This window comes from Myotis myotis, unplaced genomic scaffold, assembly GCF_014108235.1.
Source record: "Myotis myotis isolate mMyoMyo1 unplaced genomic scaffold, mMyoMyo1.p scaffold_m19_p_10, whole genome shotgun sequence".
Taxonomy (NCBI): Eukaryota; Metazoa; Chordata; class Mammalia; order Chiroptera; family Vespertilionidae; genus Myotis; species Myotis myotis.
Window position 1 is genome coordinate 59689798 of NW_023416314.1, and position 27049 is coordinate 59716846.

Genomic DNA, 27049 nt, shown 5'->3' on the forward strand with positions numbered 1-27049 from the left:
TGCCGGTGAGAAAACTGCAGATGAGAAAGCTCCCGTTAAAGAACAAAGCTGCAGCATGATGCCTGGCCAGCATGGATGGAAGGAGGCAAAACTTTCTAGGCCAGCCGTGGGCAAACTACTGCCCGCGGGCCGGATCCGGCCCGTTTGAAATGAATAAAACTAAAAAAAAAAAAAAAGACCGTACTCTTTTATGTAATGATGTTTACTTTGAATTTATATTAGTTCACACAAACACTCCATCCATGCTTTTGTTCCGGCCCTCTGGTCCAGTTTAAGAACCCATTGTGGCCCTCGCGTCAAAAAGTTTGCCCACCCCTGTCTAGGCTGTACATCTGCGAATGAAGACCTAGAAATCAAAGATGTGCCTTAAGTACAAACTTTTGGGCAAATGTGTCGGTGAAGCCCAAGACTCTGTGGAAATCCCAGAAGCGGCAGCAGATATCACAGCACCAGGGCTGCACATGTGGCTGGAGTACAGGATTCCTGGAGGGAGATGAACACTGCCCCAGATAAACTTGTTATCACCAATTTCCTGATAATTATAGAGTGCTTCATTTATTCCATGTGAACTACATGTCAGGTGCTCTGTTAGTGCTCTACATGCTCCATCGGTACTTATTCTAAACTGACCCAAGACAATCCTTTGAGAGCACTACTGTTCATATCTTAATTGTTTCGACAAAGATAGTGAGACTCAGAGAAGTTAAGAAATTGCCCAAGATTTCATGGCCAGAACTCAAACACATGTCTGTCTGACTGATTGTGTTTGTAACCACTGTGCTCTACTGATTCCAGGGAGAAATAGGAAACTGATTGCAGAATCCATTATGGATCTTTTATGATCTGTTGTGTGCATTTATAGTGTGCTCTATGTAGTTGCAAGTCATACAATATGGTTTTTATTCCATAGGGTGCATTCAGCCAACCACAAAAAAAGCCCCTTGTCCTTCCATAAAATCTAACTGCAAAACAATATCTGCAACACTCCTGGAGATAAAAGACAAACATAAAAATTTCAGCAAATAACTGGAAACCATAAAAAATGGGACAGTGCTTATTTGCAAGAGTATCAACTAGAAATGCTATAACTGAAAGATGCAATAACAAAAGTTAAGGACCTAAAGGTTTGATTTAGCAGCAGTGAAATAATGAAAAAAAAGAATAATGATTCAATATATATAGGTTTAGCATGTATTTGAGTCCCAGAAGGAGAGAAGAGGAAGAAAAGGCAAAGATTGTCAATTATTTCACTGATGCGGAGATACTTATCTTTTTCATGTTATTTTTCTAAAATCAGGATATCTTACAATTGATGGTTTCTTATTTTTCTAAAGCTGGTTAGCAGTTATCAATTCTCCTTGTCTATGCATATGAATAATAAAAGTGCTTGGTCCCCAAACTTTCAGAATGGGGACCAGTTGCTTGGAGGACAATTTCAGAGACAATAGTGGAGCATTCTTTTCACTGGCTAGGATGCAAATGGTTATGAGGGGTGAAGAATTTTAATCAGATAACTTTAACAATATGTTTCCAAAGAGAAGAGAGTAGTAGGCTATTCCTACATAATTTCAAAGCCAAAGTAAGACCCCACCACTCATGGCTTTTAGTTTATTTATGGAATCTTTGAGGAAATGCTGTAATTCAGTAGCTGGAAGTGATTCAGAACACTTATTCATTGGGAGAAATTTTAAGAATACCTGTAAAGGTAATGTGTATGTATATATATATATATATATATATATATATATATATATATACATACACATTACCTATATATATATATATAACTATATATATATATATAACTACATGAAAAAAATATATATATACACATACATATACATAATAGAGGTCCAATGCACAAAATTCGTGCAAGGGGCTCAGCCCTCACAGCCCCAGCTTTGTCCAAAAGGTCGTTTGGCTGTCCAGTCTAATAACCACAGTACCTCAGTTTCTCAATTCTGATTGAGATTATACTGGGTAATTAGAGATAATACTAGTTTCACCTGATTCCTAAAGATAAAAATAAAATATTTCATTTATATATAAAAGTGTGATTTTTTTTCTTTCTTCTATGAGTCAATAGTCTTGGGATAATGAAGCTATAATACAAAACCTAGACTTTTAAATTAAAAGGGTAAACATACATAGGATTTATAAGTTATCTAATGCATAGCATAAGTTTCAATCCAGCAAAAGAAATGAATTCTTTACTTTTAGTTAAAAATATCCTGTAAACAATTACAGTTATAACTCTAGGTGGTTACTTAATCATCTTGACAGTATAGGAAGAAAGTCCACGATTTTAACATGTGACATTTAAAAAATTTCAACAAAAGTTTTATTTAAAAAGCACATTCAATATTTAGGACTAAAATGAGAGCCTTGCGAGAATGGCACAGCCACACATCCCTCTGTCCACACAGAGGGGAAAAAATGGCATATACCTCTCAAATATATGACTCACTCACTACCTGAGAGATATAGAACATATGACCCAAGCCACCCTGGAGAAGTCAGAACATATTTTAAAAGATAATTGTAAGAAATAAATCACTTTTTAAAATTGCTGATTAAAAAATATTCACTGTGCCATTTGTACAGCTTTGGAATTGTAGTCCTCTTTGCTTCCCTCTGGGAAATGCCAAACATAAGCCATGATAGGAACTCTCACTGAATTTTTTAAACACAGGAAAACATAGGGCCAGGTACAGTGTTAGATGTTGGGGTACAGTGATGAACAAAAGCAATGTGATCTTGGATATCCTGGAGTTTGTAATCTTGTTGCCATGACTATCACATGCTTAAAATGTAATGGAACACGAAATACTGATTTCTTCTTTTTTAAGTGAAATAATTTATTTCCTGTTTTTCACACTCTAAATAGATATAGCTCACCCCCAAATGCAAGCTTATTTACAAATAAGAAAATAGGTCCTGCCCAACATTTATGGCTATACAAACCTATTAGGCTATGGGCTCTGATTTTAGTAAAGTAAAATAAATATAAATGACATTTCTGAATGAACCTTAGGTATACAAAGCAATTTTACAATGTCAAATCTAAGGTTTCAATGTGTGATTACCTCATAAATAATCACAATGGGTATTTTTGTACTCACCTTTTTGTTTTCATCTAAGGTACAGGTGGTTTCATGTTTGCATCAATAATTTCTTTTCATTTATTTTGCCATTTCAACTGTTATAAATGTTTATTATTATATACCTAGGGAAGGTTGACTGGCCCTTTCAGAAATAGACATGTTTTAATATAAAATGTGTATTGATCATACAACTGTAAAAGTCTAGAGAATTATTTAGGAACCCATCCCCTCACCCCAGCAGTTTTTTTCCTAATGACGCTTCTAATTGAAAAATATTCTAAATCCAAGCCCCTTGCACTGCTGAGTCATGTTAAGTTGTGCAGTATTAGGTTACATTCCTTTTGGCATTGAATAATGTAATAGACTGCAAAGTCTTTAATTTTCAGGTATGTTTCAGATATAGATACACTTCAAGGTGTCACCAAACTGTCCATAATTCAGAATATATATTGCAAACGTGTTCTGTACATAGCCTTTGTGATGGTCATTAAAAGGTAAACATTTATAACATTCACTGTACCGAGCACGCACTTCTTATTCAAATGTTAAAAATTATTGGCATCCATTTGAAGAACTCAAGTATCTAAAATTTTTGCACCAGCAACTATCTGGAATATGCCTTGAAGCAACTTCTGTTTACAGACAAAGTCTGTAAGATCTCCAAATACCACTGTGATGTGTTTACAGTTTATAAAGGAATTAAATATCAAGTCCTTTTGGGTGTGTATTTCTAAATGAGCATTAAATGAATTGGGGGGAAAAGTAAAAAAAAAAAATATATCTAGTATATGCCAAACAAATGATGGCATTCCTCTTCCCTTTGCAGCTCACTTTTGAATGATAAGGGACTTACACTAATGGTCATTGCTGGGAATTAGTTTACTTTTGTAAATGGATTTCACCTGGAAATGTCATTTCTATGCAATCAACTGTATCATCTTGGGCCTATGAGCAATGATGCTAAACTACTGACAGATGGAGAATTTTGAAATGAGTTCCAACTAATTCTGACAGCTATCACTTCCCACCACCCTTAGTTAAAAATTAACTTCCAATAGTGGGAAAGAAAGATGATGAAACCGACCCAATACCTACTAAAGATGTTTAATATCACGAATTTTTATTCATCATTTCTTTTTTGGGAGGGAGAATGAGTCGAACTAGGGAGTTATAATGACTACTAAATAAAACCAAAAGTTCATTAGACTATACCTCCTACAAAATTAAACTCATAGTCATGAGGAACCAGACTCCCAGGGAAAATTACTGTTACAGGAATTGAAAGGATTGTGTCAGTCTAAAACAGTAGTTCTCAACCTTGGCTGCACATTAGAATCACCTGGGAATCTTTTTAAAATCCTGATTTCTGGGCCTCATCCTTCGGAAATTCTCTTTCTTTGCTACTAATGTTGTGGCCCCACCCCATAACAAAGAAACAGAATTTTGGAGGATGAGGCCCAGAAATCAGGATTTTAAAAAGATTCCCAGGTGATTCTAATGTGCAGCCAAGGTTGAGAACCACTGCATTAGAGGCTTTGAAGGCAAGATGATAGACCTTGGACCTTCAGTAGCACTCAATTACTTGAATGATTTGTAGTCTAGTGGGAAGGTCTCAGGAGGCTTTATCAAATCAACAACCAAATGAATGACTTTGGCAGAAGCATTAGCTTGCAATTAAACACTGATTTTTAGAAAAATCCACATGAAAGATGGCTAAACTACATGGGCCTATCCTATATAATAAAGAGCTAATATTGCTAATTAGACCAAACAGCAGAACAACCATCTGGACAACCTTCCAGCCAAGCTGGACAAATTTCGTGCATCAGGCCTCTAGTGTTACTATAATTACTGATGGATGTTCTACTTTTTTTTCCTTCATGCATATCTCTTTTTGATGCCTTTTGTCTCCTGGCTTTGCTGCTAGTGTACCAGTCACAGCCAGGCAAGCTCTGTTGATTCTAATTCTTGGCCTTTTTTTTAAAAAAAGCATATTAGGAAAAGATGGAAGAATGTTTATGAGGGAAAACTGGTGGAATTTTATAAGATAAACTAGAGGCCCTGTGCACAAATTCATGCACGGGTGGGGTCCCTCAGCCTGGCCAACAACTGGGGCTGATCAGAGCTGCGGGAGGTTGGCTGCGGGGAGGGACCGTGGGAGGTTGCCTGGCAGTGGGTGGCAAGGGGCTGTGGGAGGTTGGCTGTGGAAGTGTACTGACCACCAGGGGGCATCTCCTGCATTGAGCATCTGTCTGCTGGTGGTCAGTGCACTTCATAATGACAGGTCATTTGTTTGGTCATTTGGTTGCTCAGGCTCTTATATATAGACTAGAGGCCTGGTGCACAAAATTTGTGCACTCGGGGTTCCCCTCAGCCCAGCCTGTGCCCTCTCGCAGTCCAGGAGCCCTCGGGGGATGTCCGACTGACGGCTTAGGGCCGCTCCCGGGGAGCGGCCCTAAGCCATCAGTCGGACATCCTTAGCACTGCCGTGGAGGTGGGAGAGGCTATTGCCACTGCCGCTGTGTTCACTAGCTAGCCGTGAGCCCGGCTCAGGGCTTCTAGTTGAGCTGTGGGAGTGCACTGACCACCAGGGGGGCAGTTCCTGTGTAGAGCATCTTCCCCCTGGTGGTCAGTGTGCATCATAGCAACCAGTCGTTCCGCTGTTCAGTCGATTTGCATATTAGCCTTTTATTATAGGTGAAGAAGAGTAATATAAAAATTGTTCATTTCAATAATATAAAATGTTTTAAAATATCATAAAAAATGTACCACACTGATCATTATAATAGAAGTGGGTGTGTTTGAACTGAAGATGGACACTTGAGGATTGGTTTTCAGAAGATGCAATCCAGTGGAATTAATTGGATAACATAGTTTTGGGTCACCTGTGTATGGGGAGTGAATTCATTCAGAAACTCAGAGGACCACGTTTGAAGTTTTGGCATATATTGTGGGAGAGGAGAAATTTTCCACTTTCCCCTTAATTCTTCTGGCTGGTCAAATAATTTAAATGGCATAAAACAGATTAACAAAAGAAAATAACCAAATTTAATTATGTATGTACTTACAGGGATTCCATAACAATATGAGGCCCGAGGACTAATCAGGCAATTACGCCTCTATGCTGTCACCACACTGTTGTTTGTGTCTATGGGTCATGCATATGTTTTTTGGGTAATCCCTTCACCTTCTTTCACCTAGTCTCTCCCTCCCATCTCCCCTCTGACTGCTCAGTCTGCTCCTTATATCCATGCCTGTTTCTATTTTGTTTGTAATTTTATTTTGTTCATTATTCCACATATAAGTGATATCATATGGTATTTGTCTTTCTCCGACTGTCTTATTTTACTTGGCATAATAATCTCCAAGTCCATCTTTGCTATTTCAGAAGGTAAGATTTCCCTGTTTGTTTTACAGCTGTGCATTATTCCATTGTGTAAATGTACCACAGCTTTTATATCCACTCATATACTGAAAGACACTTGGGCTATTTCCAGGTCTTGGCTATTGTAAATAGCATTGGTATGAACATAGGGGGTGCATGTACTTTCTGATTGGTGCTTTGTGATTCTTAGGATATATTCCCAGGAGTGTGATTGCTGGATCATAAGATGGTTCCATTTTAAATTTTTTTGAGAAGACTCCATACTGTTTTCCATAGTAGCTGCACAAGTCTGCATTTCCACCAATAGTGTACAAGGGTTCCTTTTTTCTCACATCCTCATCAGCACCTTGTTGATTTGATAGCCATTCTGACAGGTATGAGGTGATATCTCATTGTGATTTGCATCCCTCTGATGAACAGTGATGTTGAACATTTTTTCATATGTCTATTGGCCATCTATATGTACACTTTGGAGAAGTGTCTACTCAGGTCCTTTGCCCATTTTTTAATTAGATTGTCTTCTTGATGTTGAGTTGTATAAGTTCTTTATATATTTATCCCTTACCAGTTGTATCATTGGCAAATATGTTCTCCCATGCAGTGGGTTCTCTTTTCACTTTGTTGATGGTTTCTTCTGCTTTTATTTGATACTAGGGACCCAGTGCATGAATTTGTGCACCTTGAAAGGAGCTATGGGCTGTGAGACTGTAGTGGGCATAGGGGCAGGTCTTGTCCCATTCTCTGAGCCCCCACCCAGCCCCTCCTGCTGCGGTCCCTGGTCCCGTCTTCCGGCAGCCCCACTCCCATGCTCTGACGGCGCCAGCCCCGCTTGCACCTGCTGAAGGCACAGGATATTGGGGTTGGCGCCAGCAGCAGGTGCGAGCGGGGTCGGTGCCTTCAGCATGTGCGAGTGGCTGCTGCTGTTCTGATTGCACCTCAGGAGCAGGTGGAGAAGTCTCAGGGGTGATCAGGGCTGGCAGCCACTGCTCACAACTGCTGACAGCGCTGAGTAATTGGGGCTGGTGCTGGGCACTGGCTGTGGGTATGAGTGGCAGCTCTGGCACCCGCAGTGGGTGTGAGTGGGGCTGGTGCTGGCAGCAGGTGCAAACACCCAGAACTGCGGCATGTGGGAGCAAAAAATTTTCAGTAACCAGAGGCTCGCCCCAGTGACAACAACCAGTGCCCGGCCTTGGTCTGGTGGCCCTGCTCACCTGCTCCACTACCCCACCATGGCTGATGCCTTGTTCCATGCTCTACTACTAGCTGCTGATGCCTGCCATGTTCCCCATGCGCCCCTTGGTGGTCAGCATACATCATAGCGATCGGTTGTTCAGTTGTTCTGCCATTTGGTCTATTTGCATATTAGGGTTATATATCCTCTCTAATAAAAGAGAAACATGGTAATTAGCCATACCTCCGCTACCCTTCCCATTGGCTAATCAGGGCGATATGCAAATTAACTGCCAGCAAAGATGGCGGCTGGCAGCCAGGCAGCTTGAAGCGAACATGAGGCTTGCTTGCTTCAGTGACGGAGGAAACCGACGTTCCCCGCCTGCTGCTGCCGGCCTCTGAGCTTGCAGTTTGAAACACTGTTACAAATATAGAAGCTAAACAAACTCCAGAAACCTGCTTTCAGCCACCCAGGATCACAGAGCTGGAGTTGAAACAGTGTTTAGATTATAGAACCCAAACAAACCAGATACCTACTTTCAGCAACCGAGGCCTCAGAGCTGGAGCCAACCCTCAGAGATAAAGCTGGCCCAGAATAAAAAAAAAAGAAAAGAAAAAAAGGAACGGTTGGGAGCTTCAGTCACCCGCCAGCCTGAAAACAGCCCTCAGCCCCTCACCCAGACTGGCCAGGCACCCTAGTGGGGACCCCCACCCTGAAGGGTGTATGACCAGCTGCAAACAGCCATCATCCCCTCACCCAGGCTGGCCAGGCACCCAAGCAGGACCCCCACCCTGATCCAGGACACCCTTCAGGGCAAACCAGCCGGCCCCCACCCGTGCACCAGGCCTCTATCCTATATAGTAAAAGGGTAATATGCCTCCCAGCACCGGGATCAGCAGAGCCACGAGGCCTCCTGGCACTGGGATCAGTGTGACAGGGGGCAGCGCCCAAACCCCCTGATCGCCCTGCGGCTCTGTGTATGACAGGGGGCGGGGCCACAACCTCCCTACCCGCCCTGCTCTGTTCATGACAGGAGAAGGCGCCCCAACCCCCTGATCAGCCCTGCTCTGTGCCTGATAGGGGGGAGCTCCCCAACCCCCTGATCACCCTGCGGCTCTGTGTGTGACAGGGGGCGGGGCCACAACCTCCCTACCCGCCCTGCTCTGTTCATGACAGGAGAAGGCGCCCCAACCCCCTGATCAGCCCTGCTCTGTGCCTGATAAGGGGGAGCTCCCCAACCCCGATCGCCCTGAGGCTCTGTGTGTGACAGGGTAGAGCCATAACCTCCCCATCGGCCCTGCCCTGAGTGTGACAGCGGCGGTGCCCCAACCCCCTGATCGGCCTTGCTCTGTGGGTGATAGAAGGCGGCGCCCCAACCACCACCCCCCCACGGGCCCTGCTCTGTGTATGATGGGGTAGAGCCATAACCTCCCCAGTGGCCCTGCCCTGAGTGTGACAGGTTGCGGCTCCCCAACCCCCTGATCCCCCCTGCTCTGTGTGTGTTGGGGGCGGTGCCCCAACTCCCCTATCTGCCCTACTCCGTGAGTGACAGGGGGCAGCTCCTCAACCCCCTGATCGGCCCTGCTCTGTGCGTGACGGGGGGGGGGGGCTCCCCAACCCCCTGATGGGCCCTGCTCTGTGCGTGACAGGGTATGGAGCCCCAACCCCCCTGATGGGCCCTGCTCTGTGACAGGGTACGGAGCCCCAACCCCCCTGATGGGTCCTGCTCTGTGAGTGACAGGGTGCGGTGCCCCAACTCCCCTATCGGCCCTGCTCTGTGCGTGACAGGGGGGATCTCCCCAACCCCCTGATTGACCCTGCTCTGTGCGTGATGGGGGGGGGGGCTCCCCAACCCCCTGATGGGCCCTGCTCTGTGAGTGACAGGGTACGGAGCCCCAACCCCCTCGATGGACCCTGCTTTGTGAGTGACAGGGGGCAGCGCCCCAACCCCCTGATTGGCCCTGCTCTGTGCTTGACAGGGGGTGGTGCCGCAACTTCCCCATCGACCCTGCCTTGAGTGTGACAGGGGGCGGTGCCCCAACCCCCCCAATCGGCCCTACCCTGAGCTTGACTGAGGGTGGCATCGCAACCTCCTGATCCGCCCTGCTCTGTGCATGACAGGGGGCAGTGCCCCAACTCCCCAATCAGCACTGCTCTGAGCCCGACCAGGGGCTGCACCTAGGGATTGGGCCTGCCCTCTGCCACCCGGGAGCAGGCCTAAGCCAGCAGGTCGTTATCTCCCGAGGGGTCCCAGACTGCGAGAGGGCACAGGCCGGGCTGAGGGACCCCCCCACCCCCCCGAGTGCACACATTTTTGTGCACCGGGCCTCTAGGTGCACTTGAATGAAAGGACATTTTCAACTGAATAATAATTAGGGTGGGAGTTAAGAACGTACATAATTGTTATGGGGAAGAAGAGGAGGAAATAATAATAATAAAAGACATACTGTTGTTCTGAAATAGCCACATGTAAAGAAAATGGGAAAGGGAAAGGAATGTGTGCAGAGGTTGGTGCATTAGAAAGCATTCTACACCCAGCTTGTTTGACTCAGTGGATAGAGCGTTTGCCTGTGGACTGAAGGGTCCCGGGTTCAATTCCGGTCAAGGGCACATGCCTGGGCTGCGGGCTCGACCTCCCCAGTGAGGGGTGTGCAGGAGGCAGCCAGTGATTCTCTCTCATCATTGATGTTTTTATCTCTCTCCTTCTTCATTCCTCTCTAAAATCAAAATATATTTTTAATAAAAAGTATTCTTAACAGTTCATATTTGAGAAGTAGCTTCAGAGGATAAGAATATTCTATAGGGTTGAGAAATCCTGATCATAGAATTGTTTTCCTGTCATGTTACTAATCATCTTAATCTTTTTCTCTTCCATCTGTTTGAAAGCATGAGAATGAACTTTTTAAAAAAAATTATGACTCCTGGCTTATTTTGTCTCATATAGTATGCTTTAGGCACATATACACGTGACAGAAATATATCAGAACTAACCTTTCCTGACAGCTCTTAACTTGATGAACTAGTCCCTATAGTGGCTGTTATGCAGAACTTGCCATTTGCAAGGCTTGAGTGGTTTGTTAAATGACGTTCACTCTGAGAAGTATGGACTATCTGTCAACTACTGCCTTTTGGGGGAAGTTACAGGAGAGAAAGAACTTAGTACTTTACATATGTATTTCAAAAACAAATGCCTTGTGCTGATTGCTGAAACACAAGATTATATTTGACTTAGTGTCTAAGCTGTGTCTTCAGACTTTGAATATGGAGTCTTAACACAAAGATTCAAATATAACCAGTGATTTTGTAACATATCTTGAGCAGTTGACAACAACTTATGAGCAAGTTGTAAATATCCAACAAATAATGTGCTATTGTGATTGTAAAAGACACAAAACAGTCCTTGAAAAAGCAATCCATAGGATTGTAAATATTTTCAGTGATACTAAAGACTTTTATTAATACTTTACTAATAAGAATGTAAACTGCTTTTCGATATAAACAATATGAACTAAATATACGTTACTTATAATTATAAAATGCATTGACTAAATTTTTCCCCAAATAAATTAGCAAATCACAGGTGACCATGGGAATGGAATTTGTTTTCTATAGTAGATACTTTCTGTATAGTTATGCACATGCAGAGTATTAGCCCACTGTAGATGGAGGCAGTGTACAGTATAGGAATAGCAGCAACTCTTTACAGCAACCTTAGTGCAAAATCCCAACTCTGCCACTGTCTAGTAGTGAGATCTTTGGCATATTACTTAACTTTGCCACGAGTTTTTTTCTTCATTGCTAAGTAAAAAAATAAAATATCATATGAAATTCTCATGGCTAGATCAGAATTAAAAAATTTTTTTAGAAAGGCAACATAGTTCATACAGTTCTTATATATCACCACCAGCGGGGTCTAGGACAACACCTGGTAATTAGGCATTAACATTTCTGTAGTAAAACCTTTGAATGATGCTTTGATGGGACCATATAAAGTTAAAAGCACATTTAACCAAATATTTGTTGTATTCAGGAGATAAACAGACCAAGCAATGCAGGGGAACAGGGAGATATAATTAAGCTGTAGCTCCATGTACTTCCTATAGTAAAAGGAATAATTAAAACATCTCCTCATTATCATTAAAGAAACTATGGATTCTTTTCATTCCTTGGTTCTAGTGCCATGTATCTTGATTTAACCTGAAATAAAAATCTACAAAATTCACATTTTATATGATATCGTTCAAAGTGTGTAAGGGGTAGTAATAAGACACAAAAGCGAACATTATAAAACCTATGACTTTAATATACTAAGTAGTAAGGAACAAAATTAATATTTTATTCATGAAGACTATTTAAATAATATTTACAACAGCTTTATGGGAACATATATGTACATTTGAACATCAAAATATTTTCGCAAAGAAAAGTCACATATATGATTAAAATAATATAAGACCAAATACATCCCGGGTCATAATTTTATCACTTCTAACTTCTCCTGATTTTCAAAAAGCAGTAATGACATTTAACTCACTATCGTTTTCTAAAATATCCTAATCAACCTGCTGCAAAATAGCAAAAATGAGCTACCACCATGATGACATAGGGATTTTAAAAGGTAGCCAATATTTTAGAAACTTAAAACATAACCTTTTCTGTTAAAATTGTTTAGTTGCTTAGAATACCAAAGAACAAGAGTGAAGGAATTTCATGTTCTGCTTGCTGAAGCTATTTGGGTAAAACTAGTTTTAAGATGGTCTTCTTCAAAAACTTTAAGTACGTTTCTGCAAGGGTGCTGGTAAGAAACCCTCTTAAAAGCAGAGCTGTCCATTTAATGTCTGTTGATTTTGAAGTGATTTATCTTAGATTTCCTTTTGAAATGCTTCTTCCAAACTTTCTGACCATGTTTGGCTTTACTTTATGGATGTTTCTTTTATATTCTAGAGAAGAAATAGGAAAATTTATAAATATGGTAAAAGCATCATTCAAAAAAAATAGTCACCATTCATTCTACTTTTAGAAATCAATTTCTCCATATTGCAAACTGAAGTTGTAGTGAATTATGACAAATCATTCTTTAACCTAGCTTTTGCTCTTCTTTTTTCTTTGGCAAGCACTGCATATACACATTTAGTATCATCTCCTACTTTTTTTCTCCATAGCATATACTTTTTAATTCATCTCTTTTTACACATGAGATACTTGATATCTAATAGATTATTTTGTATTATTAGAAAACAAGCATATTAGAAAACCCAAATATCTATTCTTTGACAGTTATCACAATCATCATTTTGTTGCAGAATTATGACTTCCTGGAGAATTTTTTCAGGAGATCCATGGGGCAGCACATATCTACACCAACTGCATATACACATTGCTAAGCAATATTAAATATGGCATGATAAACCAAATAAACATAGTAAATTTTACTTTGTTGAGTTTTAAATTTGTATAAAAGATATTTCCATTGAACTTAAGGTAAACAACCGCCACTGGCTACCGTAAGAAGTAAGGATGTACCAATGCAGTTTGGCAAAGCTATTGAGAAATGGAATATTACTGTGATGAAAGAGTAATAGTTTTCATGTTTTCTTAAAAACACTTGTTATCTCATGAAACCCCTTTAAATTCCAAGTGCTAGGATTTTAAGTTCCTTTAGAGAGGAACCAAACTGGTTCTTAATGTTTGTATCCATCAGAGAACCTAGCACATAGTGCGTGTAAACACATACTTCCTGAACGAAGTCTAGGAACTGGAGTGCTAGGGAAACAGAAGCCTAGACACCAAGGTGGAGAAACGGAATGGCACTATCTCTTCTAGTTTTACGGAGGGTGTGGTTTTCTTGACATGGACTCCTGTCACCCCCAAATGTAATTGAGAGGATGTATTCATCCCATCAGCATCTTTTTCAACCTGCTAATGGGAGTTACAACATAATTATAACTAGGTACTTGAGCCTGGCTATAATTGCACAAGTGAGTCTGAGGCCAGATTATCAAGAATAAGAGGGTAATGGAATTATTTCAAGTAGATAAAGTTTATCTATAAAATATATTTAATCACAACCTATTAAACAATACCTTTTGCTAATAAGTTCAATTAATTTATTTACTAATTCTTCTACCATGTGAAGCAGTATAGAAAACAAAAGGGATGCAGAATATAGTTTTAGAGATATGGTTCTGAGTTCTGGTTCTACCGTGAAGTATTTGTGCGGTACTAGCTCAGTGTTTTCTATTTTGTCTCTTAAGTATTCTCATTTACAACATGGATAGTCATGTAATAAAGGTAATGAGTAGATAAAAGGAGATTCTTATGAAAACACTATAGTACTATACATGTGTTAGGTAAGTATGTTATTAAATACCAAGTAAGAGCTCAGACATACCCACTGCTGGTCCGTTTTCTTGTAAGTGCTTATTGCTTGAATTATCTTGTCGAATACGTTTGGCAAATCCAGAATTTTCCTCAGCGGTTAAAGTATCTGCTGCAGAACTTGAGAGAAAAATTTTTTATTTTAGTGAAGCATGTTTTATGTCTCTAAGTTTTAATACATATTCTACATGCAATAAAGACTAAAGAAAAAGTAAAATACTAGAGTATTAAGTTATAAAATCCCATAGAAGTAATTGGAGGTGCTAAATACATTTTTGGCCCATAGGGAAATTTAGCTGTGTGATTTTAATAATGTTTATTCGAATCAGAGATTTTGAGTGTAGGTGTATGCAACAATTCTGTTAGCAGAACACTTCCAGGGGTCCTGCTGGAATATCAGCAAGCTCTGTTATCCAAAGTGTAGTGACAAGGAGCACACTGCAAGTGAAAAACTAGGCTTCTATTACAAATCTGGAGCAAGAACCCTAAGCTAGGGAATATAAACAAGATTGTTTGGAAACCTTGTTTTTAAATGAAAACCTTGTAATAGACTGAGTCTCTGTGATTATAGCAATTATAGAAACTGAAATGAATGGACCTACTTTCATTTGTTTAATCTTCAAATATTTATATCAATCTCACATTATTAATGGGTTAAATTTCTAACTCGATTTGAATGGACGTATTAAACACCTATCATAGCCTCATGTTACAGGATATACAAATAAGAAAGGCATAGACAACTCCTGTCTTGAAAACTTATGTAATGGATTTATGGTGGGGAGGGGTGGAAATAAGACAAATACATAAAATAAAACAAGGTAGAGTAAAAAACAGTGCCGGAGGCTTTCAGACTACAAGGAGTTATAGGTTCCTGAGTTTACAAGAAAGAAACATAAAATAGTCTGTGGATGAGATGAGTTTGATCTCCAGACCAGAAAAAGAACAATCCAAATCTTTGAGGCCCCTAAGAGAATCCAGCTTTAACAAGGTAAGATTGGGGGTTCAGAATTAATCTATCCCTGCTGGACCCCCAATCTTACCTTGTTAAAGCTTGATCCACTCCACACTGATTCAAATAAGCTAATTTTAGGGAATTTCTGCCTAGTAAAGTTATATAGCATTTTACAAGCTGATTACTAACTTGATAGTCAGATTAACAATTGGAGGCTTCCCTTTTATGGCAACAATGTGCTCTTCTGGCAATCCTAATCATGTGGTAAACTGATGTGGCTGTATGTTTATGGAAGAGGCAGAAGATGGGCTCATTATATGCTCATTTAAAGTAGTCCGAAATGGCAATTTAATATGACAGCAAAGAAAAATAGGCATGAGCACACTGAACGCTTGGGAAAATAACTCAACCTCTGTACCTCATTCAGCCTGGAAGAGAGATGATTACAGTGTTCCTAATAGTGACTGTGCCTACTCTGTTCAAGAATGCAAATGATACCTCCCCAGAATGGTTACAAACAGGTACTAGTGTTATGAAAGTAAGCCAATCAGTTGTAGAAATACTGTGTTCCTAAATGGTGTTAAATAAACTAAGTCAATATAATTCCGTAAAAACATATTAAACATCTTTTTCTGATAATATGCGTATCAGTCGTCTAAGGTAAAAATTCTTTTTTGGTCATTTGATGATTTTATTTCTTTAAGTACAAAGATCAATGTCATTGGTTAATTTTGACAAGTGTTGTTTTTTCTTACAATTTATCTTCAAATTGTCTTTTATTATTTTATGGATTCTTCACTTTGGTTAGTTTTAGGACATGTGTATTTTACTTAAAGATTTTTACTTGAAAAATTAAGCTTTTGAATAAAACTATCTGAATAAAACTCATATTTGGAATGAAATCAAAGCCTAATAAGTTGTATATTTATTTATGTATAAGTAAAATACACTAAAACATTTAATAAATTTAGATAAAATAGTCCACTGATGAAATGTTTAACATTTATGTTATAAAATTATGTCACATCACTAAATTAAAAAAAACAAAACCCACCTAAAATTTGTATATGATTCCAAATTCAAATTATGGTAGAGATTACATTGAGAAGAAAGCTAAAGATTCTTCTAGTTGTGTGCTTGATAAATTTCCACACTATTAATAAAAGTTAGGGCCCTGGCCAGCGTGGCTCATTTTGTTGGAACTTCATCTCGTGCACTGAAAGGTGGCATGTTAGACTCCCAGTCAGGGCACATGTATACCCAGGTTGTGGGTTTGAACCCCACCCCGCTATGGGGCACATGTAGGAGGCAACTGATCAGTGTTTCCCTCTCACAAAGATGTTTCTCTCTCTATTTCCCTCTCCCTCTCTTTAAAAAAATCAAATGTCCTTGGGTGAGGATAAAAAGTTAGGATTTAACCGTTTGTTCTCTTACATAGGAAGAATGCTACTGCTTAATAGACATAAAGCATCTCATATTCTTTCAGCTGAGATAATTTCTAGTTGAAATCAAACCCAAAAAATAAACAAAACAACCAAAGAAACACAAAGCAAACAAAACCCAAAAACTCTAATTTAATTTATAAGTAAATTTTTACATATGTATATATTGTATTTATATCTTTGGTAGACTGATTTAGTTAAAATAGTCTGCTACTGTGATATTAAATAAATTGAAATGATTAAAAATTTAATATTCTCATTTAACTAGTACCTAAAAAATCCAGGTTGGTAGATTTTTTTTAATATTCAGTGCTTTTGGACTATAATATTCTTTTTTCAGAGAGAAAAACTGATACCAAAAAAATAAAATAAATATATACATGGATCCTTTCCCTTTTCACTTTCAAAAATCGTATTAGAATATAAACACACCTAAACATGTACATAAAGCTGCTAAGTGGAAAATACCAGAGTTTATTACTTTCAAGCTCATGTAGATTTAATTGGAGAAAAAAAAGAAAAAGAAAGGTAATTATGTACATTTCTACCATTAATCTCTTTTAACCATAGTTAATGGCAGGATCTAATTACTGATACCATGGGGAATGTAATAAAGTAATTAATAGGCTATGAGAAATCTTAGTTTCTTTATGTGTCCTTTAATACTATTTCACAATATTAGTTGCTCATGTGGAAGCCTGATAATATCTAAAACCACTCCAAATACACATATCATACCTGGACTTTTGATTTTGATAATGACTATGTTTACAGCTTAAAAATATTCTTAGCTATAAACTTTTGCCACATCTTAGTTAACATAACAGAGAATGCTACCAGTGGAGAACAAGAAGTCACCAACATTATTTAATTGAAATAACACAATCAACACAATGAAAATTAGTGATTAGGTGGAAGAAAACACAAATTAGTCACATATGAAGGTGACTGACTCCCATACACGAGCCAGACAAACTGCACAATTCAAATTTGTGCCATAGCAAAATACAAAATTTAAAACGTCATGGATAGGCAGACATTCAGAAAAAATCAATCCATGAGTTTTTATTGCAGATATTCCAAAGGCTTGCTGTACTTTGGTTGGAGGGAAAAGGGCACATCCTAAATGAACCTCTGAGATGATACCCTATGGGGGACAAATCAACAGGCTTTTTGTAAATCTGTTTACATTAGCCCAGATGAGACTAGGTCCATAGTGGAAAATGGAAAACTTAAAGGAGGTTTAAGTTTAAGATCTTACACTCTTTTCCCCACAACCACATGTCAAAATAAAAGGGAGAGTAAGTCAGACCCATTTTAAAATACAACTCTCTCATCACTGCATTTAATGTTGCAGGATATAAAGATTATATAAAATGGACTTCATGTCATGTAACTCAGTATATTTACAATTTTTTCCTTGCCTTTGATTTTTAACTATTTTACTTCTATGTACATAGGAATATTTTTCTTTATATGTGTGCTGCTTGCGGTTTGCAATGGTTCTTGAATCTGTGAATTATCTTTTGTCAGTTATGGAAAATTATTAGTCAACATACTCTCAAATACTAGTTTCCACCATTCTTATTCTCATTTCTTTCTGGCATACTGGTGTCCCTGATTTCATTTTCCTTGTGTCCTAAATTTTTCCTTGTGCTCCATTTTTCTTTCAGTTTTCTCTATATTTTCTATCTTTTTATCCTTTTGTACATAGATTGGGCTTTTTTTTCTATCAATCTATCTTCTGGTTTAATCAACTCTCTTCTGCTGTGCCTAATCTGTTAAAATAGTTTATTGAGTTCTTAATTTCAGTAATTATATTTATTCAGTTCTAGAGTATACATTTGATTCATTTTAATAGAATATAGTTCTTTGGAAGATATCATCTATTTTGTTCAACATTTGGTTAATCACAGTTAAAATTTTAAAGTTCCCTATCTGATCATCTTAATATCTGCATCACTACGGATCACTGCCTCTCTAATTTTACTTCTCTTGATTTTCAGTCATTTGGTCCTGGTGTCTCCTGGCATACTTTGTAATTTTTGCTTAAGTATTAAACATGGTGTATGAAAAACCATAATTTTCTTCTGGCAAGCAAGCAGAATAGATCACCTTGATCTGAAAAGGGACTGAGCTGGTGTAAGGTCTGTTTTAGGCTTTCAAGAATGGGTCTATTTCCAGTTTTTCTTACTTGTGGACCACAGGCCTTCAGGGATCTCAAATAAAATCCTGGCGTCTAACAGCTCTTTCTCCATGATGACTCTGAAACAAGAATTCTCGTGTCCTAGTCCCTTAATAATGTCCAAACTCTGCTTAATATGATAGTCTCTTAGCAGCTACCTTCAGCTTGGTTTCCTGAACTCTTACTCCACAAAGTTTAGAATTTGGCAAATAAATATCTGGAGGGCAGAATCTACACACAATGATTCTGCGTCCCCAGGGAGTGAGATGGCTGATAATCTGCAGGCTCCCATTCTATGCTTGGCCTCCACATAACGCCACACATTGTTAAGTGCTAAAAGGAAAGGAGGCAGAGAGGGTCAGGCTCTCTACAGCTTATTTTCCTTTTCTCTGGGATCTGAAACACTCAAATCCTGGCTGCCTTGGTTATTCTTCACTGCCAGTCAAGCAGCTACTAGTTGTATTTTATCAACTTTCATAATGTTTTTTTGATGGGTAGCTTGGAACGATACAAGCTACAGTGCCATAGCCAGAAACAGAAGTCTCTACTCACTACATTTCAGTTATATATTAAAACCCATTAAAATAATGTAATTTTAGAACATAATAAATTCAGTACTGTCTAAAAGGAATAATACCAAATGAATTAAAATTGCACCAAAAGTTAAAATTAAATGACATTTTGAAGGCCAGATACTTTAAATTTATTTTTAATAATGTGAAACATGGAATACTTTATGCAAATGTCAAGTGAAATACTTGGCTTTATCAAGATCTCCCTTTGATAATATAAATCCAGTGTCACATTCAGAGCAATTTATTATATGTATGCTTAAGTATGAATTAACAGTTTAATTATAAGAAATAAAAAAGAACTGCAGGAAACAAAGGATAAAGTTGATCTTATGTAAATATGAAGTCTGAGCCAGCTCCTGTTTAATCGTACCTTGTTAATTTCCGTTTCCTTTTGGCAGCAGCGGTCATCGCCATGTAGGATGGTACTATGCTTTGTACAGGCAGAGGATGTTTCGCTGAGAATGAGGAAGGAGCAAGCCTGTAGATCAACAAAAAATAAAAAGCAATTTTGACTTGTACTATGGAGTAGGGCCATCCACTTATGTAACTGGAATACCATTTCATATTAATATATAGAGCAGTGCTTCTCAACCTTCCTAATGCTGTGACCATTTAATACAGTTCCTCATGTTGTGGTGACCCCCAACCATAAAATTATTTTCATTGCTACTTCATAACTGTAATTTTGCTACTGTTATGATTCGTAAATATCTGATATGCAGGATATATTTTCATTGTTACAAATTGAACAGAATTAAAGCATAGTGATTAATCACAAAAACAATATGTAATTATGTATGTGTTTTCCGATGGTCTTGGGCGACCCCTGTGAAAGGGTCGTTTGACCCGCAAAGGGGTCACAACCCACAGGTTGAGAATCGCTGATATAGAGGAAAGCATTATACTATAAAATTTCCCTTGCTTACTCTGGGATTTTCTTTTCTCACTTTTACACCATAGACAGAGATTTCTGCATTCTGAACAGCAGAGAAAGGTGAAGGTGCATTCTCCCCATATTTACTAGATTAGTTGTGATAATAACAGATGAAATGAGAAGGATATGTCTGCTTGGATGACATGTAGTCAACCATACCTTAGACGTAAGACTATTTCAAAATACGCTGAGGTTTGCTAAAGATCAACAGAAATTGTGAAATTTCCTGTATTGAAGATATTAGTGAATAATAACCAGCATAGTAATCTTCATGATTTTGGAATGAAGAACAAACTACATATATATGTTAAGGTCTCTTCAAGCCTAAAGAGGGTCAATTTAAGATAGCAAATTTAAAACTGATATATGAAATACACTTCAAATATAGCTAAAGGGGAAGAAAAAGCTAATAGTTTAAAGGCTACCAAAAAAAAGGACAAAAGTTGACAAGTACTCTTTTTCTATACCTTTGTACAATGTTATTGTTTGATACCGACTGTTGCTCAGGTAATTTGCTGTTCAATCTCCCGGTGTCTTCACATATAGTAAACATGGAGTCCAAATCCTCCTGTCTATATTCTTTTCTCCTGATAACAGGTAGATCTACTTCAGATGACATTTTCAGAGAATTCTCACTGTATATATTTGAGCCGGTGGCCTGAACACTCGTAGTACAAGACGATGGTTTTAATAAGGTCACTGTAGATGGATTTTGCAAAGGTTTTCTGCAGTCTTCTGGGGTATACACAATAGGCTGAAGTTCTTTGCTGAAAGAATCATTGAGCTGTATATTTTCAGACAGTGCAGACTTCTGGGTAGGTTCTGTTTTCAAGGGAGAAGACATTAGTTTTCTTCGAGTTCTTTTTTGTGAAGGAATGTTAAGCAGATTAGATTCACTTGAAGATGTGCCTGTTCAACAGAATTAAAAAGAATCTCAATAATGTTGCCTAAATAGTTTTTTTTAATATATATATATTATTGATTTTTTAGAGAGAGGAAGGGAGAGGGATAGAGTCAGAAACATCGATATGAGAGAGAAACATCGATCAGCTGCCTCCTGCGCACCTCCCACTGGGGATGTGCCCACAACCAAGGTACATGCCTTGACCGGAACCGAACCCGGGACCCTTCAGTCTGACGCTCTGTCCACTGAGCCAAACCAGCCAGGGCGCCTAAATAGTTTTTTAAATTAAATTTATTAGGGTGACACTGATTAATAAGATTATATAGGTTTCAAGTGTACGTTTTTATGACATATCATCTGTATATTGCATTGTGTAAAGTTTTCCAATAATCATATTAGTTAAAAAAATAAAGCCAAGACCTAGCTGGGTGGCTCAGATGGCTGGAGTATTGTCCCATATACCAAAAGGTTACAGGTTCGATTCCCAGTCAGGTCATGTACAGAGGCAACTAATAGATGCTTCTCTCTCTCTCTCTCTCTAATCAATAAAGACATATCCTTGTGAGGATTAAAAATGAAACAAAACACCGATAATAAAGCACATTTTCTGCCAAATTATAAAAATTTGAAAGAAAATAAATAAGTTGGAAAGGAAAAATAACATCAGTTATTGCTAATAACTTTATAAAGAGATTCTATTACAGTCAATAAATAACATATGGCTAATATAAATATTATTTCATAGATATAGCTATCTTGAAATACTGAATAATCATGAAAACAAATTTGCAACTAATTTCAATAAAATTCACAAGCAATATCCAGCTTTCATGTTTGATTAAGGTTTAAGACAACAATAAAGCATGCAACATTTTTAGGCATTGCATATTATAACTTGTTCTATGTAAAATATCACCAGTTTATTACTAATTGAGTGAATGTCTAGTCTAAAGTAAAGAAGAGAATGGCAATAACCAATGATATCTAAGGTGAATGAAAGAATTGTATCTGTAACTACACCACATAGTAATTAATTAAGCATTCTGGTGGCTTATTTCCTGTATCATAATAATTTACAGGCTTGCAAAAATTAGATTAATACCAAAGATAAATAAGCCTAATTTGAAGAATTCAGAGTACTCTTATTTGACCTCTATCCCTCTGTAAAAGCAAGCCTCCCAAATGCCAGGAAGTACCAAGTTTAATAAACTTTTCTAGGCCCTAATCCTACAACTTCTGCAGCTTTTCAAAATGATTTCCCTACTACCTCTCCAGTATGTGTTACCTTCTGTTTCCTCCATCCAGTAAATGTATACATTTCCCCAGGGATACGTACTCGATCCTCTAGTTTTCTTATTCTGTACTCCCTTATTTCTAATTACCCCCTGCCACTACCTTCTCAGTCACATGGGTCTCAAATAACAAGATTTTTTTTAAACCTTTTTCCTTGCATTTTCCAGCCTCCACCAATCCCACCTCTATTACACTTACATATAATTCTGACCCCGTGATTCTTCTAATTAAGCACTTATAGTAATATTTAAACAGAAATATCATATACAGAGATTTTTAGTAGGAGAATTCTTGTTTATTGGTCCAAAATTAAGAGACAAATTGTTTTGTTTAAACTCAGGTGTAAAGTCCCACCATACTAGACATGCTTTAATATTTAAGTACATAAACACCTCTCAAGCACCTTTTTTTAAATGTATAGAGTAATAACATGGTTACATACACAACAATAAATTGATCAGCTGCAGTGTGCTTATATATTGTATTTCTTAACTATTTTTTCTGCTCTGCCTATTTCATTCTGGTGAACTTCATGGTGCCACATGAAGTAACTTTGCAGTGTATTGTCCAGGGAAGAAACTATAACATGCACTTCTGCCCATGTTTTCAAATCATGCAGTAAAATTCTCAATTGATGTTATATTTGCTTTATTATATAATATTAACACTGAAAACTGAATGAAATTAGTATGATATAGTATTTCAATAAAGCAATTCAAACTTCCAACCAAGTTAGAAAATATACTTATAGCAATCACCAACAGTACATGCATTATTCTTTTTAAGTTAGTTGACAATAAGCTCTGCTATGGCTAGGTTGACAATTACCCTCTAGGAAATACAATTTAAAAACAGGAAGAAAAATATGATCCCTGTTCTACTAAGAAATTTTACTTTTCTGAGAACTAGATAAATGAGATCCAGATCTTAAAATAATTTTCCACTACCTTTAACATGACATTTGTCAAATTTTCCATTACCAGATATTTTTATACTAATGCTGCAGTATAAAGACAGTTACTTTTCTCCACTGTGCTGCTACCACCAATTTGGTGGCTATTAATAGCTGGAAGATTAACTTCTTTTCCCATGAGAGGCAGCAGGGGTATATAGAGGATAGAAAACTATAGTGAGGATAGAGAACTGAATTGGGAGTCAGGAGACTTGGATTCTATTTCTGGCTTTACCAACAACTCACTGAGTGACCTTGGGCAACTCACTTAAGCAGTGTGGGCATTAATACCCCCCTAAAAAAAGGAGACACTACCTTTTTACATACAGAGAATTTTCTAGGATTAGTAAATATCTATAAAATACTTAGGGTTCAAAGAAAGGCTCTAGAAATATAAACATGCTTCAACTGTTAGAATTAACTACTTCACAGGGAAGTCGTCACTGACTTTCCAGTATTCCTTCAATAGCTAAAACTCACAGTTAAAAATTATTTAAAACAATGTCTCACTTTGAGTTCATTGGATATCCAGTTTATCAAGGCTGATGATAAATTGTACTATAAACCAAAGGTACTGTTAAAGCAGGCACATGTGTTATTTAACATAAAACACAATGAAACATGAAATCCCAAGGGATGAGGATCACCCAGAGTCACTATTTGCTTCCGTATATCTAGAGAGGGAGAATCTATGGAGTGGCGCTGGGCATGTTTCCATGACGGTGGACCATTCTTTCCTATAGCTTGTAAAGAGCGTGAACATGGGGGGTCTGCCATGGGACACTAAAGAATTATCTACTTGTTCTCTGGGATAATGTAAATGTACACCCAATATCAAATTTTGTTATCATCAGACTGAGTAGTAATTGTCAGTGAGAGCAATAGTAATGCTATAATGATATATCTTTAGCTATAATTCTGCTTTCCTGGCAGGAGATAACTTGAAGGAGAAACATGGAGATGGGTAGTTAATGTGGATTCAAATACCACTGTTTTACTGGACCTGGAAGAAATGCTACAGACATACAGCATGTATAAAATACAAATCCACACAGTTCCTTAATTTTTATCTTCTCAGATATTTAATACAAATAAAATAACAAAAAGAGAACAGAAAATAGATGGTCAATCAGGATGGTAGGCTGACTGTTGCTAAGAAAGATTCAGGAGATAACCAGAGTCCAAACAAGATTTAAAGATGTAAATTCAAACTGAACAGCAAATCCACTGTGACTCCACTTATCCATGAAAATGAAAAGAACACAATCAACAACTGATATTTCACTTTGAATATAATTTATCAAGTGTAATAAATCATTATTCTCCTCTAGCTAGTTAGTTAGGTAATGGAGCACTTTAAGTGGGTATAGCAAGCTGGAGAGCGCTGGGCACTATACATTTTACTGTACATTTTAATAAACTGCAAGAACCATCTAATATGCTAGCTCAAAGACTATAAAAGAGATTTGCTGTATTTTTCCATAGAGGATATACAGTAACTTTCCAGAAGAGCAGGCGTGGGGCAGTTGTAGTTTCCCTTGATGCAGCTTGGGAAAATACTATCTAACAAGATTCTGTAATTCTTGTGTCTGTAACGTGGAAATGATAAAGGAGGAACCTGGAAGCTGATTATAATGCCTTTAAATGCGAAAAGAAATCATGTAGTTACAACTTTCAGAACAAGGGAGTCCAAGAGATGACTCTTTTGTTCTCAAAGTGCAAAATGACTTTGTTGAGCTGCAGGGAAAGAGAGAAAGCTGGTGTGACTGAGGTGCGGTGAGTTCAAGGGAGAGAAGAAAGGAGAGGTAGCCATGCAGTGTTAGGGTTTATGGACAAGATGAGGGCTTGGATTTATCCCAAATGCAAAGGGTTATTTGTGGAAGGTTTTAAGAATGAATACGATTGATCTGATTTATGTTTTTAAAAAGATTGCTCTGCTTATTGTGTGGGGAACAGACTATGAATGGGCAAGAGAGAAAACAGGGGAATCAGTAACAAGGCTATTGCTATAGCTCGGGCAAGAACTAACGAGAGCTTGGGCTAGTGAGGCAGCAGTAGTAATGAAGAGAGGTGGAAAGGGTGCTTTAATAAAAAACTATATAAAGTAAATCCAGAACATATCCAATGACATACACATATGTGAGTAGTGGCCTAACGATCAGGAACAAAGAAGAAAATTCACACAAAGGAGTAGTGTGTATTAATTTTACACAACATAAACAACAGAAATTGACCACGTTCCGTGAAACCATGAGCCATTTCCACATGCAGAATTACAAAGAAGTTCTAAAGGTCCTAAATGTCATTTCCTTAAAATTGGCATTCTCATTACTGAAACCCGTTCCCCACCCCAACTCAATAGGCTTGAGGTCCTGTCCTCTACTGAGAAGCTCTGATTTAAGTAAATACAGGTGTCTTGGAATCTGCTTTGTTCCCTCTAGTTTAGATGCTCATGGACTTGAGGCAGCAGATACCCTTTGGGGTTTGAGGATATGATTTCTTATTTGGGTGTGTTAACCATAATAGGACAGGGAAAAGGTAAGAAGAGTATGGGTAGTAGAAAATGGTCCCAGAATAAGGGTGGCAGATAAAAGGTAATGAAAATGGACTTTAGCTCCTAGGAAGTTGTGAGGGGAAGTGTGAGGGGAAGATTTAAGTTAATACATTCTCTGCAAATTCATCTCTAGACATCTTCAAACAACTTAAACAGATTATCTCCCATTCCAGACATAGACATACTATGACTTCATATACAGGAACTGATTGCTCCACTCATAAAACCTTGTAATTATTTCATTCAATTCCTTAAAAAGGAATCAACACATTTTAATGTATATACAGTGAAGCCTCAAAATGAAATATGTGGTTCTGTAATGATAAAATACTATTTGATTTACATAGTATTAGAACCTTTTCTTTTTTATAGGGGAGGATGATAGGCACTGAATACCTGAAGAATTTCTCACTAGAAGAACTAGCATTTGGTTGGCTTCATCTTATTTGTTTTGCTTTAGAAACAAAAGGGATATTAAGGTAAACTATGAAAAAGACAACCAATTTTAGCCAAGATAGTAACCTGAGTAGAGGCATTTGGCTCCCCTTCCAGATTCCCTTTAAAATGACCATATAATAGATATAGGAGAAAGCCTGCCCTTATGTTGGTAATAAGAGAAGAGTATCATTTGCATATCCAACAACTTTATAAAGGACTAGACTGCAGGGGTCCTCAAACTACGGGCCGCGGGCCACATGTGGCCCACCAAAAACATTTATCCGGCCTGCCAGGTGTTTTTGCCACCGCTGTGTGCATAGGAATTTATTCATAGTTTTTTTTAAACTATAGTCCGGCCCTCCAATGGTCTGAGGGACAGTGAACTGGCCCCCTGCTTAAAAAGTTTGAGGACCCCTGGACTAGAGGCTCGATGCACGAATTCGTGCACGGGTGGGGTCCCTCGCAGTGCCTGTGGGGATCGAGCCAAAATCTGCAGTCCAATGCCGCCTGCCACTCCTGCCTGCTGCTCCCGCTCATCCCAGCCCTGCTGTGCTTGTTGCGGCTCGCACCTAGTCAGTCCCCATAGGGAAAGCCCTGCATCTGGCACCTGTCCTGAGTTGGAGGGGTGGGCCAGGACGCAATTGGCCTTCTGGGCAGGCAATAGGATGCCCTTGCTGGCCTAGGTTCTGGATCCATCCTGTTGACATTGGCGTTGGCGCTAGTTGTCAGGAGCCATCTGGCAGCCACTTTTATATTGTTTCTTCTTTGTGGAGTGTCTT

At 38.5% G+C, this 27049-nt stretch overlaps 1 protein-coding gene across 4 annotated transcripts in view; it reads right to left on the minus strand.

The window, feature by feature from the left end:
- Window positions 1-11938: 11938 nt before the first annotated feature.
- The window catches only part of KIF18A (kinesin family member 18A), an 80080-nt gene continuing 64969 nt past the window's right edge, over window positions 11939-27049 (minus strand). For 3 of the 4 annotated variants that reach the window (XM_036325693.1, XM_036325694.1, XM_036325695.1), the window contains 4 exons: window positions 20597-21038; window positions 19566-19673; window positions 14052-14158; window positions 11939-12600 (listed from right to left, as the gene is read on the minus strand). In XM_036325693.1, the coding sequence (XP_036181586.1) occupies window positions 12518-12600; window positions 14052-14158; window positions 19566-19673; window positions 20597-21038 (740 nt within the window). In that variant the 3' untranslated portion in view covers window positions 11939-12517. The remainder of the gene's footprint in view (window positions 12601-14051; window positions 14159-19565; window positions 19674-20596; window positions 21039-27049) is intronic. The other variant, XM_036325696.1, reaches the window with a different exon arrangement.